Raw genomic sequence first — 16,919 nt, forward strand, 5'->3', positions numbered from 1 at the left:
AAGAACACTCAATTTAAAAAGGTCTGCCTAGAAAAATTAACATGAACTCAGAAATCAGTTAACGACTTGGAAAATACCTTAATTTCTATGACAGAAGAGGAAATTAAAAGTGATGATGGTATCTTAATGAGAAAGTTAAGATAAAAACCCAAAAGAAAGGGTCCTTCAATATCTTCAATGGAAAGAAGCACTTTCCTAACAAAATGCACCTTAAACTACACCGAGGTACCATGTTTTATCTACCAAAGAGGGAAACCACAGCCCCTGTGCAAAGAAGTAGAAATGCCTATGGAATTGCTTGATGATCCATGAATTTCACTTCCGGCAGTTTACCCCGACCATCTGCTTACATCATTATGAAAGAGTTCTTTATACTTCTCAGCATGTATTGTCTTCATTTTTGTATGTATTAAATTTAAATTAACATATTCTTGTGGCTCAAAGGTGATATATGTTAAAGATAGAGAATGGGAGGATATAGGAATTGAACCCCATTGCCCACGCCTATTATATCTAAATGGAACTGTAGTTATGGTAGGTGTTTCACTGTGCTTCCTGCCAGTCTCTGTTCTGTAAACATTGGCTCACTTTTCACAGCACACTGGGTGAATGCGTTCTACGTGTTTATACTCGGTATTTTATTTTTATCAGCTTTCATGTCCGTGTTACAATAGCTAGGCCCCTGATTAGAATCTAATACCTCCTTATCACCTATTTGAATGATTGTATGAGCTAGATGGATAGTAGATGTTGCATTTCATCATTTGGGGTATAGTGAGCCATGGATAGATAAGCAAAACTAAGTAATAACCTCTACCATCTATTGTGAACATGGGTGTGACACAGTTTGGTTTTGACGTGTTTGTGAAGTGACTTTAAAGTGAGGATGGGGACAAGCATTTTTTATCTTTTCCTCTGAAATTAGAGTCTCAAAACGCCCCCACGGTTGTGGAGAAGCTGAGAAAGTCGGGAGGGTGGTAGGAGAGCATGGAGGGGAGAGATGGCATCTACTTTCAGGCCAGAGACATTTCATGAACAGAACACGTAGCATGTTGGTTTGTCACATTTTAATGAGATGCTTATGAGAAGTGGTCCGTTGGTCTAAGATTTCAATGACATCTCCCACATGGCATTTAACAGGAATTCTAATTAATGAATAAAAGTGAGTTACACCATACTAGAAAAATATGTTGAGAAGAACTGGATTAATATTAAAACATTCTGAATGAAGGCACATATTTTAATGTGAAAACTGCCACACAGCTCTCATGTTATGCACAAGAGGGATACTCCATTTTTCCTTCATGACATTGTACTCGGAATTCAGATGCTGGTGACACTTTACGATAATTTCCTCGACACCTAAATTCAACAAAATCTTTTGTTCTGGAATAAATTTTTTTCGCATATGAATATCTCAACTCTATGTTATGTTTTTCCATTTCTTCTTCTGATATCACACATGCATCTGAAGGTAAAAAAAAAAAAGGGAACATAAAAGTTTAAGTAGTATAAAAATATTTTCCACAGAATTTTACACTTTCATGTAGAACATTCTACAATGATCCAGGAATTTATTCTCAAACCCTTTTCCAAAAAAATTGATCGAAAATTCATCATGCTGGAATAACTCATTTTAAACTATCAATGATGTAAAAACAAGGTCTCTCTGGAATGTGTGGTCATTGCACGTTATAATCAACATGCACAATGCCACCTACGCTATGAAGGGCTTTCATTAAAGAATCCTTGAAGGGGGTGGTGGAGGTGGATGAGGATGGTGGGGACATCAGTGGTGATAGGGATAATAACTTAAAGAAAAATGATATTTTCTTGCTGTGGATGCTCAAGAATTTTTCAGACTTTATTCCCTCAGACATGACTATTTGCTTGTCAACAGAAGGGGTGATAGTCCATGCAAGTTCTGTTGTAAACAGCAAACATGACATTCATTACACGGATTTCCCAGGGTCCACCAGGAAATTAAAGGACTTACCTAAGCATTTGGGTGGCTCAGACCACTGTCCGTCACGGCACGTTATTCTCCTGTTTCCCTCAAGTTCATAGAAGGCCTGGCATTGATACTCCACTGAAGACCCCGAAGCGTAGAATGGTGATATATACGTGGTAACGTCTCCATTGTCAATAGAAGGAGGGCGCCCACATCGTCCTGTGGGCTCTAAGAGAGGATATTGTTGGTTTATTGAATGAGCAGTTGATTCTAATGGCGCTGCAGAGTAGGTGGGAGCTACACTCACCTCCTCCCAGACCCAAATCGATTTACAGGAAACGATAGAGCAATCAACCTGAGTAACCAATGAAGGCCAGCGGGACAGGAGTCTAGTAACCAAGTGCTTACAGAAGCTGCACAGAGACTGGGAGGGGAGAATGAGACACCTACCCTTGCACTCAGGTGGGTCTGTCCACTTCCCACTTAAGCATGTCACCACTGGATTCCCGAAGAGGCCCAAAGGCCGCCCGCATTCATAACGTGCTGTGTCCCCATGTCGATATCTAGGCTTCTGGTCTGGTATAAAGGTATTTTGCACTCTGGGAGGGCTGCCACAGGAGAGATCTGAATAAAGAGAAAAAAAATGGATCTCTAATGCAGTGATTATTTACAACTCAATTGAGACTGAAAAGCTTCATAAGGCTTTTCAGTCTCAATTGACTGGGGGAGGGGGGGAAGTGGAATTCTCTAATACGTTCAACAATAAAGTTAAAAAAAATCCAAACATAAATTATGGAAAATAGAACAATGAATTTATAATTTCATCAAAATACACTCCAATAATGTGAGTGCTTAAGGGCTTAAGGGCACTGCAGTGAGCACTGTGAGGTCATTGGGGAGACTCAGGTGGATACAAAGTAATAAGAGGCTGAAGCTACGGTTCCCCACAAAAGTGGGCGCAGAGCCCGCTGGGAATTGCTACAACGGTTTCAGGGTCACAACCCCAGAGCTTCTGATGCTGAGTCTGAGTGAGCCTGTGAGTCTGCATTTGCCTTTCTACCGGTTCCCCAGAGACACTAACACGGCTGTTTCCGGGGTCACACTCTGAGGGCTCTGGGGCTCCAATGCCCAGCACTGAGTGCACATCCCATTCCTCTCTGCTGAAGTATAAACCTTCCTTCATCTGGCCTCACCAGAACCTACATCGATTTTTTAATGATGGGAGAAGCCATTCACCAAAATACCTTTGCATGTGGGTGTTCCTATCCAAATGCCGTCCCTACATTCTGCAACATTGGGTCCTTCCATTTGGTAATAGTCTGGACATGTATAAGCCACGTGTTCCCCTGACTTGTATGAGTTCTTTGGCTGGCCCACGAGAATGGCGTTGTCATAGCTGGGTGGGCTAGGACAAGTCCTTGCTGAAAAGACAAGAACATAGACTTTTCAGTAAGTCTTTAAAAGGTCGGCCAATAATTAACTCTAGAATAATAGATACACACCAAACTAAAGCCTACTGTACAATGTCTTCCTTATAAATTGAAAATGTTATAAAAATGTTTCCTTAAAACTTGTTCACCATCTTGACTCAATTACATTGAATAATTTTACATTTATTAAACGTGTCATGTGGGGATGGTGGAATTGAAAGCCTGAGGAGATGGGCACACAGGTCATGATCCAAACCAAACTTATTACATCCAAATTCTTATGTGGCCACACGGGCCACAGACACTATGTACATATATTTTTTGGTTCTGTCCAAATTTGTTTCCCGTAATTACATCAAACACATTCAATTGATTATGTTTTTATTGATTTCAGTGAGGAAGGGAGAGGGATTGAGAGATAGAAACATCAATGATGAGAAGGAATCATTGATTGGCTGCCTTCAGCACCCACCACAATGGGGATGGAGCCTGAAACCTGGGCATGTGACCTTGACCAGAATCAGTCCTGGAACCCTTCAGTCCTCAGACCAAAGCTCTTCCACTGAACAAACCGGTTAGGGCAGAATTGTTTATTAATTCATGAAAATTTTATCATAAACATAAAACTGATTTTCTCAGAGTCCACAGGAATATTAAAGGACTTACCTAAGCATTTGGGTGGCTGAGACCACTGTCCATCACGGCACGTTATTCTCCTGTTTCCCTTAAGTTGATAGGAGGGCTGGCATTGATACTCCACTGAAGACCCAGGAGCATAGACTGCTAATGGATACGTGGTAATGTCTCCATTGTCAATAGCAGGAGGGGGCCCACATTGTCCTGTGGGCTCTAAGAGAGGATATTGTTGGTTTATTGAGTGGGCAGTTGATTTTAAGGGAGCTGCGGAGTAGGTGGGAGCTACACTCACCTCCTCACGGCCCCAAACCGATTTACAGGAAATGATAGAGCAACAAACCTGAGTAACCAATGAAGGCCAGCGGGACAGGAGTCTAGTAACCAAGTGCTTACAGAAGCTGCACAGAGACTGGGAGGGGAGAATGAGACACCTACCCTTGCACTCAGGTGGGTCTGTCCACTTCCCTCTTAAACATGTCACTTCTGCATTCCCAACGAGGCCCCAAGGGTGCCTGCATTCATAACGTGCTGTGTCCCCATGTCGATACCTGGACTTCTGGTTTGGTATGAAGGCATTTTGCACTGAGGGAGGGCTGCCACAGGAGAGATCTGAATAAAGAGAAAAAAATGGATCTCTAATTCAGTGAGTGTTTACAACTCAATTGAGACTGAAAAGCTTCATAAATTCATAATCAGGATTCAATAGAGAAGATAAAGCATTCTTTTATTTTTTTTTTTGGTAAGAGTTAAGCTTCTCTATCTTAAAGTTCTTTCCCATCCTCTCTGAAAGTTAATGGACATAATTAGGCCAATGAAAATGATGATCATGCTTGCAAAACTTTTTATTTTGACCTAGTTCTATTTCTTTACTTTTTTCTTTTGTTTCCATTGCTCAGAGAGATATATCAGCAAGTATATTGCTATGTGAAATGTATGAGATTTGACTGCCTATTATTTCTTCTAGGATTTTTATGATTTCAAAATTTACATTTAAGGCTTTAATCACTGCAATTAGCAATGTGTAATTTTTGGTGTAAGAAGGTCGTCCAATTTCATTTTTTTTTTTTGCTTGTATCTGTCCAATTTTACCAACACCATTTATGGACCAATGTCACCCCAATAAATTCAATAAGTTTTTTTAAAAAAAGTCATAGAATGGAAAGAAAGTGATGGTTTTTCTGAATATTTTCCTTTAAGTTTAGTAAACCAAGCATAAATGATATAAATTTAAAATGAATTTCTAGACCCTAGAAACTCATAATACATACATTATTTGGCTTCAAAAAGTATTTTGCAAACATCATCTTTCTGAATTTTGAATTTAGGCCTTTAGAAAAATAAGCACAGTAGTCACTTTCTTAGAGAGTAAGTCAAGAATTAATAGGCTTTGAGGGATATCATATGGTTGATTGAAGGAACAAAATGATCACTTATAAGATCCAAACAGAAACAGACTGTGGAATCTCAGAGGGAAGGTGAGGGAGGGTGGGTGGGTGGGAAGAGAATAATCAAAGACCTTGTATGCATTCATGCATAACCCACGGACACAGACTACAGGGGGGTGAAGGACTGGGTCAGGGGCCAGGGCCAGGCTAGAAGGGGAAATGGGGGGAAAGGGAAATTCTGTAAAACTTTCAACAATAAAGTTAAAAAAAAATCCAAACAGAAATTATGGAAAATAGAACAATGAATTTATAATTTCATCAAAATGCACTCCAATAATGTGAATGCTTAAGGGCACTGCAGTGAGCACTGTGAGGTTCACTGGGGAGACTAGGGTGGATGTAAAATAATAAGAGGCTGAAGCTACGGTTCCCCACAAAAGTGGGCGCAGAGCCCGCTGGGAATTGCTACAACGGTTTCAGGGTCACAGCCCCTGAGCTTCTGATGCTGAGTCTGCGTGAGCCTGTGAGTCTGCATTTGCCTTTCTACCGATTCCCCAGAGACACTGACTCCGCTGTTTCCAGGGTCACACTCTGAGGGCTCTGGGGCCCCAATGCCCAGCACTCAGTGGACATCCTGTTCCTCTCTGCTGAGGCATAAACCTTCCTTCATCTGGCCTAACCCAGAACCTACATCTATTTTTTAATGATGGGAGAAGCCATTCACCAAAATACCTTTGCATGTGGGTGATCCTACCCAAATGCCGTCCCTACACTCTACAACATTGGATCCATACATTTGGTAATAGTCTGGACATGTATAAGCCACGTGTTCTCTTGACTTGTATGAGTTCTTCGGCTGGCCCATGAGGATGGCGTTGTCATAGGTGGGTGGCCTAGGACAAGTCATTGCTGAAAAAGCACGAACATATACTTTTCAGTAAATCTTTAACATGTTGGCCAATAATTATCCTCTAGAATAATAGATACACACAAAACCAGTGCCCACTGTACAATGTCTTTCTTTTACTTGAAAATGTTATAAAAATGTGTCCTTAAAACTTGTTCACCATCTTGACTCAATTACATTGAATAATTTTACATTTATTAAACATGTCACGTGGGGACGGTGGAATTGAAAGCCTGAGGAGATGGGCACACAGGTCATGATCCAAACCAAACTTCTTACATCCAAATTCTTATTTGTCCACACGGGCCACAGACACTATGTACATATATTTTTTGGTTCTGTCCAAATTTGTTTCCCATAATTACATCAAACACATTCAATTGACTATGTTTTTATTGATTTCAGTGAGGAAGGGAGAGGGATTGAGAGATAGAAACATCAATGATGAGAGGGAATCATCGATTGGCTGCCTCCAGCACCCACCACAATGGGGATGGAGCCTGAAACCTGGGCATGTGCCTTGACCAGAATCAGTCCTGGAACCCTTCAGTCACCAGGCCAAAGCTCTTCCACTGAACCAAACCGCAGGGTAGAATTGTTTAATAATTCATCAAAATTTTATCATAAACATAAAACTGATTTTCTCAGAGTCCACAGGAATATTAAAGGACTTACCTAAGCATTTGGGTGGCTCAGACCACTGTCCATCACGGCACGTTATTCTCCTGTTTCCCTCAAGTTGATAGTAGGCCTGGCATTGATACTCCACTGAAGACCCAGAAGCGTAGAATGGTGATATATATGTGGTAACGTCTCCATTGTCAATAGCAGGAGGGGGCTTACATTGTCCTGTGGACTCTAAGAGAGGATAATGTCGGTTTATTGAGTGGGCAGTTGATTTTAAGGGCACTGCAGAGTAAGTGGGAGCTACACTCACCTCCTCCCGGCCCCAAACCGATTTACAGGAAACGATAGAGCAACAAACCTGAGTAACCAATGAAGGCCAGAGGGACAGGAGTCTAGTAACCAAGTGCTTACAGAAGCTGCACAGAGACTGGGAGGGGAGAATGAGACACCTACCCTTGCACTCAGGTGGGTCTGTCCAATTCCCACTTAAGCATGTCACCACTGCTTTCCCGAAGAGGCCCAAAGAGTTCCTGCATTCATAACGTGCTGTGTCCCCATGTCGATATCTAGGCTTCTGGTTTGGTATGAAGGCATTTTGCACTCTGGGAGGGCTGCCACAGGAGAGATCTGAATAAAGAGAAAAAAAATGGATCTCTAATTCAGTGATTATTTACAACTCAGTTAAAACTGAAAAGCTTCATAAATTCATATACAGGATTCAATAGAGAAGATAAAGCATTCTTTTACTTTTTTTTTGGTAAGAGTTAAACTTCTATATCTTAAAGCTCTTTCCCATCCTCTCTTGAAGGTTAATGGACATAATTAGGCCAATGAAAATGATGATTATGCTGTGCAAAAGTTTTTATTTTGACGAAGTTCTATTTGTTTACTTTTTTCTTTTGTTTCCATTGCTCAGAGAGATATATCAGCAAGTATACTGCTATGTGCAATGTCTGAGATTTGACTGCCTATGATTTCTTCTAGGATTTTTATGACTTCATATTTTACATTTAAGACTTTAATCACTGCAATGAGCAATGTGTAGGATTTGGTGTAAGATGGTGGTCAAATTTAATTTTTTTTTTTTTTTGCTTGTATCTGTCCAATTTTCCCAACACCATTTATGGACCAATGTCACCCCAATAAATTCAATAATTTTTTTTTTTAAAAAGTCACAGAATGGAAAGAAAGTGATGGTTTTTCTGAACATTCTCCTTTAAGTTTAGTAAACCAAGCATAAATGATATAAATTTAAAATGAATTTCTAGACCCTAGAAACTCATAATACATACATTATTTGGCTTCAAAAAGTATTTTGCAAACATCATGTTTTTGAATTTTGAATTTAGGCCTTTAGAAAAATAAGCACAGTAGCCACTTTCTTAGAGAGTAAGTGAAGAATTAACAGGCTTTGAGGGATATCATATGGTGGTTGAAGGAACAAAATGATCACTTATAAGATCCAAACAGAAACAGACTGTGGAATCTCAGAGGGAAGGTGAGGGAGGATGGGTGGGTGGGAAGAGAATAATCAAAGACCTTGTATGCATTCATGCATAACCCACGGACACAGACAATAGGAGGATGAAGGAATGGGCGGGAAACCTGGGTGAGGCTAGAAGGGGAAATGGGAGGGGGGGGAAAGTGGACTTCTGTAATAAGTTCAACAATAAAGTTAAAAAAAATCCAAACAGAAATTATGGAAAATAGAACAATGAATTTATAATTTCATCAAAATGCACTCCAATAATGTGAGTGCTTAAGGGCTTAAGGGCACTGCAGTGAGCACTGTGAGGTTCACTGGGAAGACTCCGGTGGATATAAAGCAGTAAGAGGCTGAAGCTACGGTTCCCCACAAAAGTGGGCGCAGAGCCCGCTGGGAATTGCTACAATGGTTTCAGGGTCACAACCCCTGAGCTTCTGATGCTGAGTCTGAGTGAGCCTGTGAGTCTGCATTTGCCTTCCTACCTATTCCCCAGAGACGCTGACTCCGCTGTTTCCGGGGTCACACTCTGAGGGCTCTGGGGCCCCAATGCCCAGCACTGAGTGCACATCCCATTCCTCTCTGTTGAGGCATAAACCTTCCTTCATCTGGCCTAACCCAGAACGTACATCCATTTTTTAATGATGGGAGAAGCCATTCACCAAAATACCTTTGCATGTGGGTGATCCTACCCAAATGCCGTCCCTACACTCTACAACATTGGGTCCATACATTTGGTAATAGTCTGGACATCCATAAGCCACTTGTTCTCCTGACTTGTATGAGTTCTTCAGCTGGCCCATGAGGATGGCGTTGTCATAGCTGGGTGGGCTAGGACAAGTCCTTGCTGAAAAGGCAAGAACATAGACTTTTCAGTAAATCTTTAACATGTTGGCCAATAATTAACCTTTAGAATAATAGATACACACCAAACTAAAGCCTACTGTACAATGTCTTCCTTATGAATTGAAAATGTTATAAAAATGTGTCCTTAAAACTTGTTCACCATCTTGACTCAATTACATTGAAAAATTTTACATTTATTAAACATGTCACGTGGGGACGGTGGAATTGAAAGCCTGAGGAGATGGGCACACAGGTCATGATCCAAACCAAACTTCTTACATCCAAATTCTTATTTGTCCACACAGGCCACAGACACTATGTACATATATTTTTTGGTTCTGTCCAAATTTGTTTCCCATAATTTCATGAAACACATTCAATTGACTATGTTTTTATTGATTTCAGTGAGGAAGGGAGAGGGATTGAGAGATAGAAACATCAATGATGGGAGGGAATCATTGAATAGCTGCCTCCAGCACGCCCCACGCTGGGGATGGAGCCTGCAACCTGGGCATGTGCCTTGACCAGAATCAGTCCTGGAACCCTTCAGTCCTCAGACCAAAGCTCTTCCACTGAACCAAACCGGTTAGGGCAGAATTGTTTATTAATTCATCAAAATTTTATCATAAACATAAAACTGATTTTCTCAGAGTCCACAGGAATATTAAAGGACTTACCTAAGCATTTGGGTGGCTCAGACCACTGTCCATCATGGCACATTATTCTCCTGTTTCCCATAAGTTGATAGGAGGGCTGGCATTGATACTCCACTGAAGACCCAGAAGCGTAGAATGGTGATATATATGTGGTAACGTCTCCATTGTCAATAGCAGGAGGGCGCCCACATTGTCCTGTGGACTCTAAGAGAGGATACTGTTGGTTTATTGAGTGAGCAGTTGATTTTAAGGGCACTGCAGAGTAAGTGGGAGCTACACTCACCTCCTCCCGGCCCCAAACCGATTTACAGGAATGGATAGAGCAACAAACCTGAGTAACCAATGAAGGCCAGAGGGACAGGAGTCTAGTAACCAAGTGCTTACAGAAGCTGCACAGAGACTGGGAGGGGAGAATGAGACACCTACCCTTGCACTCAGGTGGGTCTGTCCAATTTCCACTTAAGCATGTCACCACTGCTTTCCCGAAGAGGCCCAAAGAGTTCCTGCATTCATAACGTGCTGTGTCCCCATGTCGATATCTAGGCTTCTGGTTTGGTATGAAGGCATTTTGCACTCTGGGAGGGCTGCCACAGGAGAGATCTGAATAAAGAGAAAAAAAATGGATCTCTAATTCAGTGATTATTTACAACTCAGTTAAAACTGAAAAGCTTTATAAATTCATATACAGGATTCAATAGAGAAGATAAAGCATTCTTTTACTTTTTTTTTGGTAAGAGTTAAACTTCTATATCTTAAAGCTCTTTCCCATCCTCTCTTGAAGGTTAATGGACATAATTAGGCCAATGAAAATGATGATTATGCTGTGCAAAAGTTTTTATTTTGACGAAGTTCTATTTGTTTACTTTTTTCTTTTGTTTCCATTGCTCAGAGAGATATATCAGCAAGTATACTGCTATGTGCAATGTCTGAGATTTGACTGCCTATGATTTCTTCTAGGATTTTTATGACTTCATATTTTACATTTAAGACTTTAATCACTGCAATGAGCAATGTGTAGGATTTGGTGTAAGATGGTGGTCAAATTTAATTTTTTTTTTTTGTTTGTATCTGTCCAATTTTCCCAACACCATTTATGGACCAATGTGACCCCAATAAATTCAATAATTTTTTTTTTTAAAAAGTCACAGAATGGAAAGAAAGTGATGGTTTTTCTGAACATTCTCCTTTAAGTTTAGTAAACCAAGCATAAATGATATAAATTTAAAATGAATTTCTAGACCCTAGAAACTCATAATACATACATTATTTGGCTTCAAAAAGTATTTTGCAAACATCATGTTTTTGAATTTTGAATTTAGGCCTTTAGAAAAATAAGCACAGTAGCCACTTTCTTAGAGAGTAAGTGAAGAATTAACAGGCTTTGAGGGATATCATATGGTGGTTGAAGGAACAAAATGATCACTTATAAGATCCAAACAGAAACAGACTGTGGAATCTCAGAGGGAAGGTGAGGGAGGATGGGTGGGTGGGAAGAGAATAATCAAAGACCTTGTATGCATTCATGCATAACCCACGGACACAGACAATAGGAGGATGAAGGAATGGGCGGGAAACCTGGGTGAGGCTAGAAGGGGAAATGGGAGGGGGGGGAAAGTGGACTTCTGTAATAAGTTCAACAATAAAGTTAAAAAAAATCCAAACAGAAATTATGGAAAATAGAACAATGAATTTATAATTTCATCAAAATGCACTCCAATAATGTGAGTGCTTAAGGGCTTAAGGGCACTGCAGTGAGCACTGTGAGGTTCACTGGGAAGACTCCGGTGGATATAAAGCAGTAAGAGGCTGAAGCTACGGTTCCCCACAAAAGTGGGCGCAGAGCCCGCTGGGAATTGCTACAATGGTTTCAGGGTCACAACCCCTGAGCTTCTGATGCTGAGTCTGAGTGAGCCTGTGAGTCTGCATTTGCCTTCCTACCTATTCCCCAGAGACGCTGACTCCGCTGTTTCCGGGGTCACACTCTGAGGGCTCTGGGGCCCCAATGCCCAGCACTGAGTGCACATCCCATTCCTCTCTGTTGAGGCATAAACCTTCCTTCATCTGGCCTAACCCAGAACGTACATCCATTTTTTAATGATGGGAGAAGCCATTCACCAAAATACCTTTGCATGTGGGTGATCCTACCCAAATGCCGTCCCTACACTCTACAACATTGGGTCCATACATTTGGTAATAGTCTGGACATCCATAAGCCACTTGTTCTCCTGACTTGTATGAGTTCTTCAGCTGGCCCATGAGGATGGCGTTGTCATAGCTGGGTGGGCTAGGACAAGTCCTTGCTGAAAAGGCAAGAACATAGACTTTTCAGTAAATCTTTAACATGTTGGCCAATAATTAACCTTTAGAATAATAGATACACACCAAACTAAAGCCTACTGTACAATGTCTTCCTTATGAATTGAAAATGTTATAAAAATGTGTCCTTAAAACTTGTTCACCATCTTGACTCAATTACATTGAAAAATTTTACATTTATTAAACATGTCACGTGGGGACGGTGGAATTGAAAGCCTGAGGAGATGGGCACACAGGTCATGATCCAAACCAAACTTCTTACATCCAAATTCTTATTTGTCCACACAGGCCACAGACACTATGTACATATATTTTTTGGTTCTGTCCAAATTTGTTTCCCATAATTTCATGAAACACATTCAATTGACTATATTTTTATTGATTTCAGTGAGGAAGGGAGAGGGATTGAGAGATAGAAACATCAATGATGGGAGGGAATCATTGAATAGCTGCCTCCAGCACGCCCCACGCTGGGGATGGAGCCTGCAACCTGGGCATGTGCCTTGACCAGAATCAGTCCTGGAACCCTTCAGTCCTCAGACCAAAGCTCTTCCACTGAACCAAACCGGTTAGGGCAGAATTGTTTATTAATTCATCAAAATTTTATCATAAACATAAAACTGATTTTCTCAGAGTCCACAGGAATATTAAAGGACTTACCTAAGCATTTGGGTGGCTCAGACCACTGTCCATCATGGCACATTATTCTCCTGTTTCCCATAAGTTGATAGGAGGGCTGGCATTGATACTCCACTGAAGACCCAGAAGCGTAGAATGGTGATATATATGTGGTAACGTCTCCATTGTCAATAGCAGGAGGGCGCCCACATTGTCCTGTGGACTCTAAGAGAGGATACTGTTGGTTTATTGAGTGAGCAGTTGATTTTAAGGGCACTGCAGAGTAAGTGGGAGCTACACTCACCTCCTCCCGGCCCCAAACCGATTTACAGGAATGGATAGAGCAACAAACCTGAGTAACCAATGAAGGCCAGAGGGACAGGAGTCTAGTAACCAAGTGCTTACAGAAGCTGCACAGAGACTGGGAGGGGAGAATGAGACACCTACCCTTGCACTCAGGTGGGTCTGTCCAATTTCCACTTAAGCATGTCACCACTGCTTTCCCGAAGAGGCCCAAAGAGTTCCTGCATTCATAACGTGCTGTGTCCCCATGTCGATATCTAGGCTTCTGGTTTGGTATGAAGGCATTTTGCACTCTGGGAGGGCTGCCACAGGAGAGATCTGAATAAAGAGAAAAAAAATGGATCTCTAATTCAGTGATTATTTACAACTCAGTTAAAACTGAAAAGCTTCATAAATTCATATACAGGATTCAATAGAGAAGATAAAGCATTCTTTTACTTTTTTTTTGGTAAGAGTTAAACTTCTATATCTTAAAGCTCTTTCCCATCCTCTCTTGAAGGTTAATGGACATAATTAGGCCAATGAAAATGATGATTATGCTGTGCAAAAGTTTTTATTTTGACGAAGTTCTATTTGTTTACTTTTTTCTTTTGTTTCCATTGCTCAGAGAGATATATCAGCAAGTATACTGCTATGTGCAATGTCTGAGATTTGACTGCCTATGATTTCTTCTAGGATTTTTATGACTTCATATTTTACATTTAAGACTTTAATCACTGCAATGAGCAATGTGTAGGATTTGGTGTAAGATGGTGGTCAAATTTAATTTTTTTTTTTTGTTTGTATCTGTCCAATTTTCCCAACACCATTTATGGACCAATGTGACCCCAATAAATTCAATAATTTTTTTTTTTTAAAAAGTCACAGAATGGAAAGAAAGTGATGGTTTTTCTGAACATTCTCCTTTAAGTTTAGTAAACCAAGCATAAATGATATAAATTTAAAATGAATTTCTAGACCCTAGAAACTCATAATACATACATTATTTGGCTTCAAAAAGTATTTTGCAAACATCATGTTTTTGAATTTTGAATTTAGGCCTTTAGAAAAATAAGCACAGTAGCCACTTTCTTAGAGAGTAAGTGAAGAATTAACAGGCTTTGAGGGATATCATATGGTGGTTGAAGGAACAAAATGATCACTTATAAGATCCAAACAGAAACAGACTGTGGAATCTCAGAGGGAAGGTGAGGGAGGATGGGTGGGTGGGAAGAGAATAATCAAAGACCTTGTATGCATTCATGCATAACCCACGGACACAGACAATAGGAGGATGAAGGAATGGGCGGGAAACCTGGGTGAGGCTAGAAGGGGAAATGGGGGGGGGGGAAGTGGACTTCTGTAATAAGTTCAACAATAAAGTTAAAAAAAATCCAAACAGAAATTATGGAAAATAGAACAATGAATTTATAATTTCATCAAAATGCACTCCAATAATGTGAGTGCTTAAGGGCTTAAGGGCACTGCAGTGAGCACTGTGAGGTTCACTGGGGAGACTCCGGTGGATATAAAGCAATAAGAGGCTGAAGCTACGGTTCCCCACAAAAGTGGGCGCAGAGCCCGCTGGGAATTGCTACAACGGTTTCGGGGTCACAACCCCTGAGCTTCTGATGCTGAGTCTGAGTGAGCCTGTGAGTCTGCATTTGCCTTCCTACCTATTCCCCAGAGACGCTGACTCCGCTGTTTCCGGGGTCACACTCTGAGGGCTCTGGGGCTCCAAGGCCCAGTACTGAGTGCACATCCCATTCCTCTCTGTTGAGGCATAAACGTTCCTTCATCTGGCCTAACCCAGAACGTACATCCATTTTTTAATGATGGGAGAAGCCATTCACCAAAATACCTTTGCATGTGGGTGATCCTACCCAAATGCCGTCCCTACACTCTACAACATTGGGTCCATACATTTGGTAATAGTCTGGACATCCATAAGCCACTTGTTCTCCTGACTTGTATGAGTTCTTCGGCTGGCCCATGAGGATGGCGTTGTCATAGCTGGGTGGGCTAGGACAAGTCCTTGCTGAAAAGGCAAGAACATAGACTTTTCAGTAAATCTTTAACATGTTGGCCAATAATTAACCTTTAGAATAATAGATACACACCAAACTAAAGCCTACTGTACAATGTCTTCCTTATGAATTGAAAATGTTATAAAAATGTGTCCTTAAAACTTGTTCACCATCTTGACTCAATTACATTGAAAAATTTTACATTTATTAAACATGTCACGTGGGGACGGTGGAATTGAAAGCCTGAGGAGATGGGCACACAGGTCATGATCCAAACCAAACTTCTTACATCCAAATTCTTATTTGTCCACACAGGCCACAGACACTATGTACATATATTTTTTGGTTCTGTCCAAATTTGTTTCCCATAATTTCATGAAACACATTCAATTGACTATATTTTTATTGATTTCAGTGAGGAAGGGAGAGGGATTGAGAGATAGAAACATCAATGATGGGAGGGAATCATTGAATAGCTGCCTCCAGCACGCCCCACGCTGGGGATGGAGCCTGCAACCTGGGCATGTGCCTTGACCAGAATCAGTCCTGGAACCCTTCAGTCCTCAGACCAAAGCTCTTCCACTGAACCAAACCGGTTAGGGCAGAATTGTTTATTAATTCATCAAAATTTTATCATAAACATAAAACTGATTTTCTCAGAGTCCACAGGAATATTAAAGGACTTACCTAAGCATTTGGGTGGCTCAGACCACTGTCCATCATGGCACATTATTCTCCTGTTTCCCATAAGTTGATAGGAGGGCTGGCATTGATACTCCACTGAAGACCAGAGAGCGTAGACTGGTAATGGATACGTGGTAATGTCTCCATTGTCAATAGCAGGAGGGCGCCCACATTGTCCTGTGGGCTCTAAGAGAGGATATTGTTGGTTTATTGAGTGAGCAGTTGATTTTAAGGGAGCTGCAGAGTAGGTGGGAGCTACACTCACCTCCTCCCGGCCCTAAATGGATTTACAGGAAACGATAGAGCAACAAACCTGAGTAACCAATGAAGGCCAGCTGGACAGGAGTCTAGTAACCAAGTGCTTACAGAAGCTGCACAGAGACTGGGAGGGGAGAATGAGACACCTACCCTTGCACTCAGGTGGGTCTGTCCACTTCCCACTTAAGCATATCACCACTGCTTTCCCAAGGAGTCCCAAAGGGTGCCTGCACTGATAATGTGCTGTGTCCCCATGTTGATACCTAGGCTTCTGGTTTGGTATGAAGGCATTTTGCACTGAGGGAGGGCTGCCACAGGAGACATCTGAATAAATAGAAAACAATGGATCTCTAAGGTAGCGATCATTTAGACGCAATTGAGCTTAAAATCTTCACAAGTTTACATGCAAGACTGAAAAAAGATAAAGCAATTTTTTGGGTAAGTGTTAAGCTTCTGTATCTTAAATTTATTTCCCATCCACTCTAAGGTTAATAGAGATTTTTAGGCCAATGAAAATGATGATTATGCTGTGCAAAACTTTTTAGTTTGACGTAGTCTATTTTTTTCTTTCGTTTCCCTTGCTCAAGGAGATATATCAGAAAAGATAGTGCTGAGAGAAATATCTGAGATTTGACTGCCTATAATTTCTTCTAGGATTTTTATGGTTTCACACCTTACATTTAATTCTTTAATCCATTTTGAGTTTATTCTTATTTTTGGTCTAAGAAGGTGGTCTAATTTCATATTTTTTGCTTGTGTCTGTCCAATTTTCCCAGCACTATTTAATACCAAATGCCATCCCAACAAATTCAA

The 16,919-nt window shown here is 40.9% G+C and overlaps 1 protein-coding gene across 1 annotated transcript in view; it reads right to left on the reverse strand.

The window, feature by feature from the left end:
* The window catches only part of LOC132222545 (complement factor H-like), a 209,030-nt gene that overhangs the window by 137,298 nt on the left and 54,813 nt on the right, over nucleotides 1-16,919 (reverse strand). The window contains exon 24 of the mRNA XM_059677633.1: nucleotides 4,453-4,626. Within this exon, the coding sequence (XP_059533616.1) occupies nucleotides 4,453-4,626 (174 nt within the window). The remainder of the gene's footprint in view (nucleotides 1-4,452; nucleotides 4,627-16,919) is intronic.

This window comes from Myotis daubentonii, chromosome 20 (assembly GCF_963259705.1).
Source record: "Myotis daubentonii chromosome 20, mMyoDau2.1, whole genome shotgun sequence".
Classification (NCBI taxonomy): Eukaryota; Metazoa; Chordata; class Mammalia; order Chiroptera; family Vespertilionidae; genus Myotis; species Myotis daubentonii.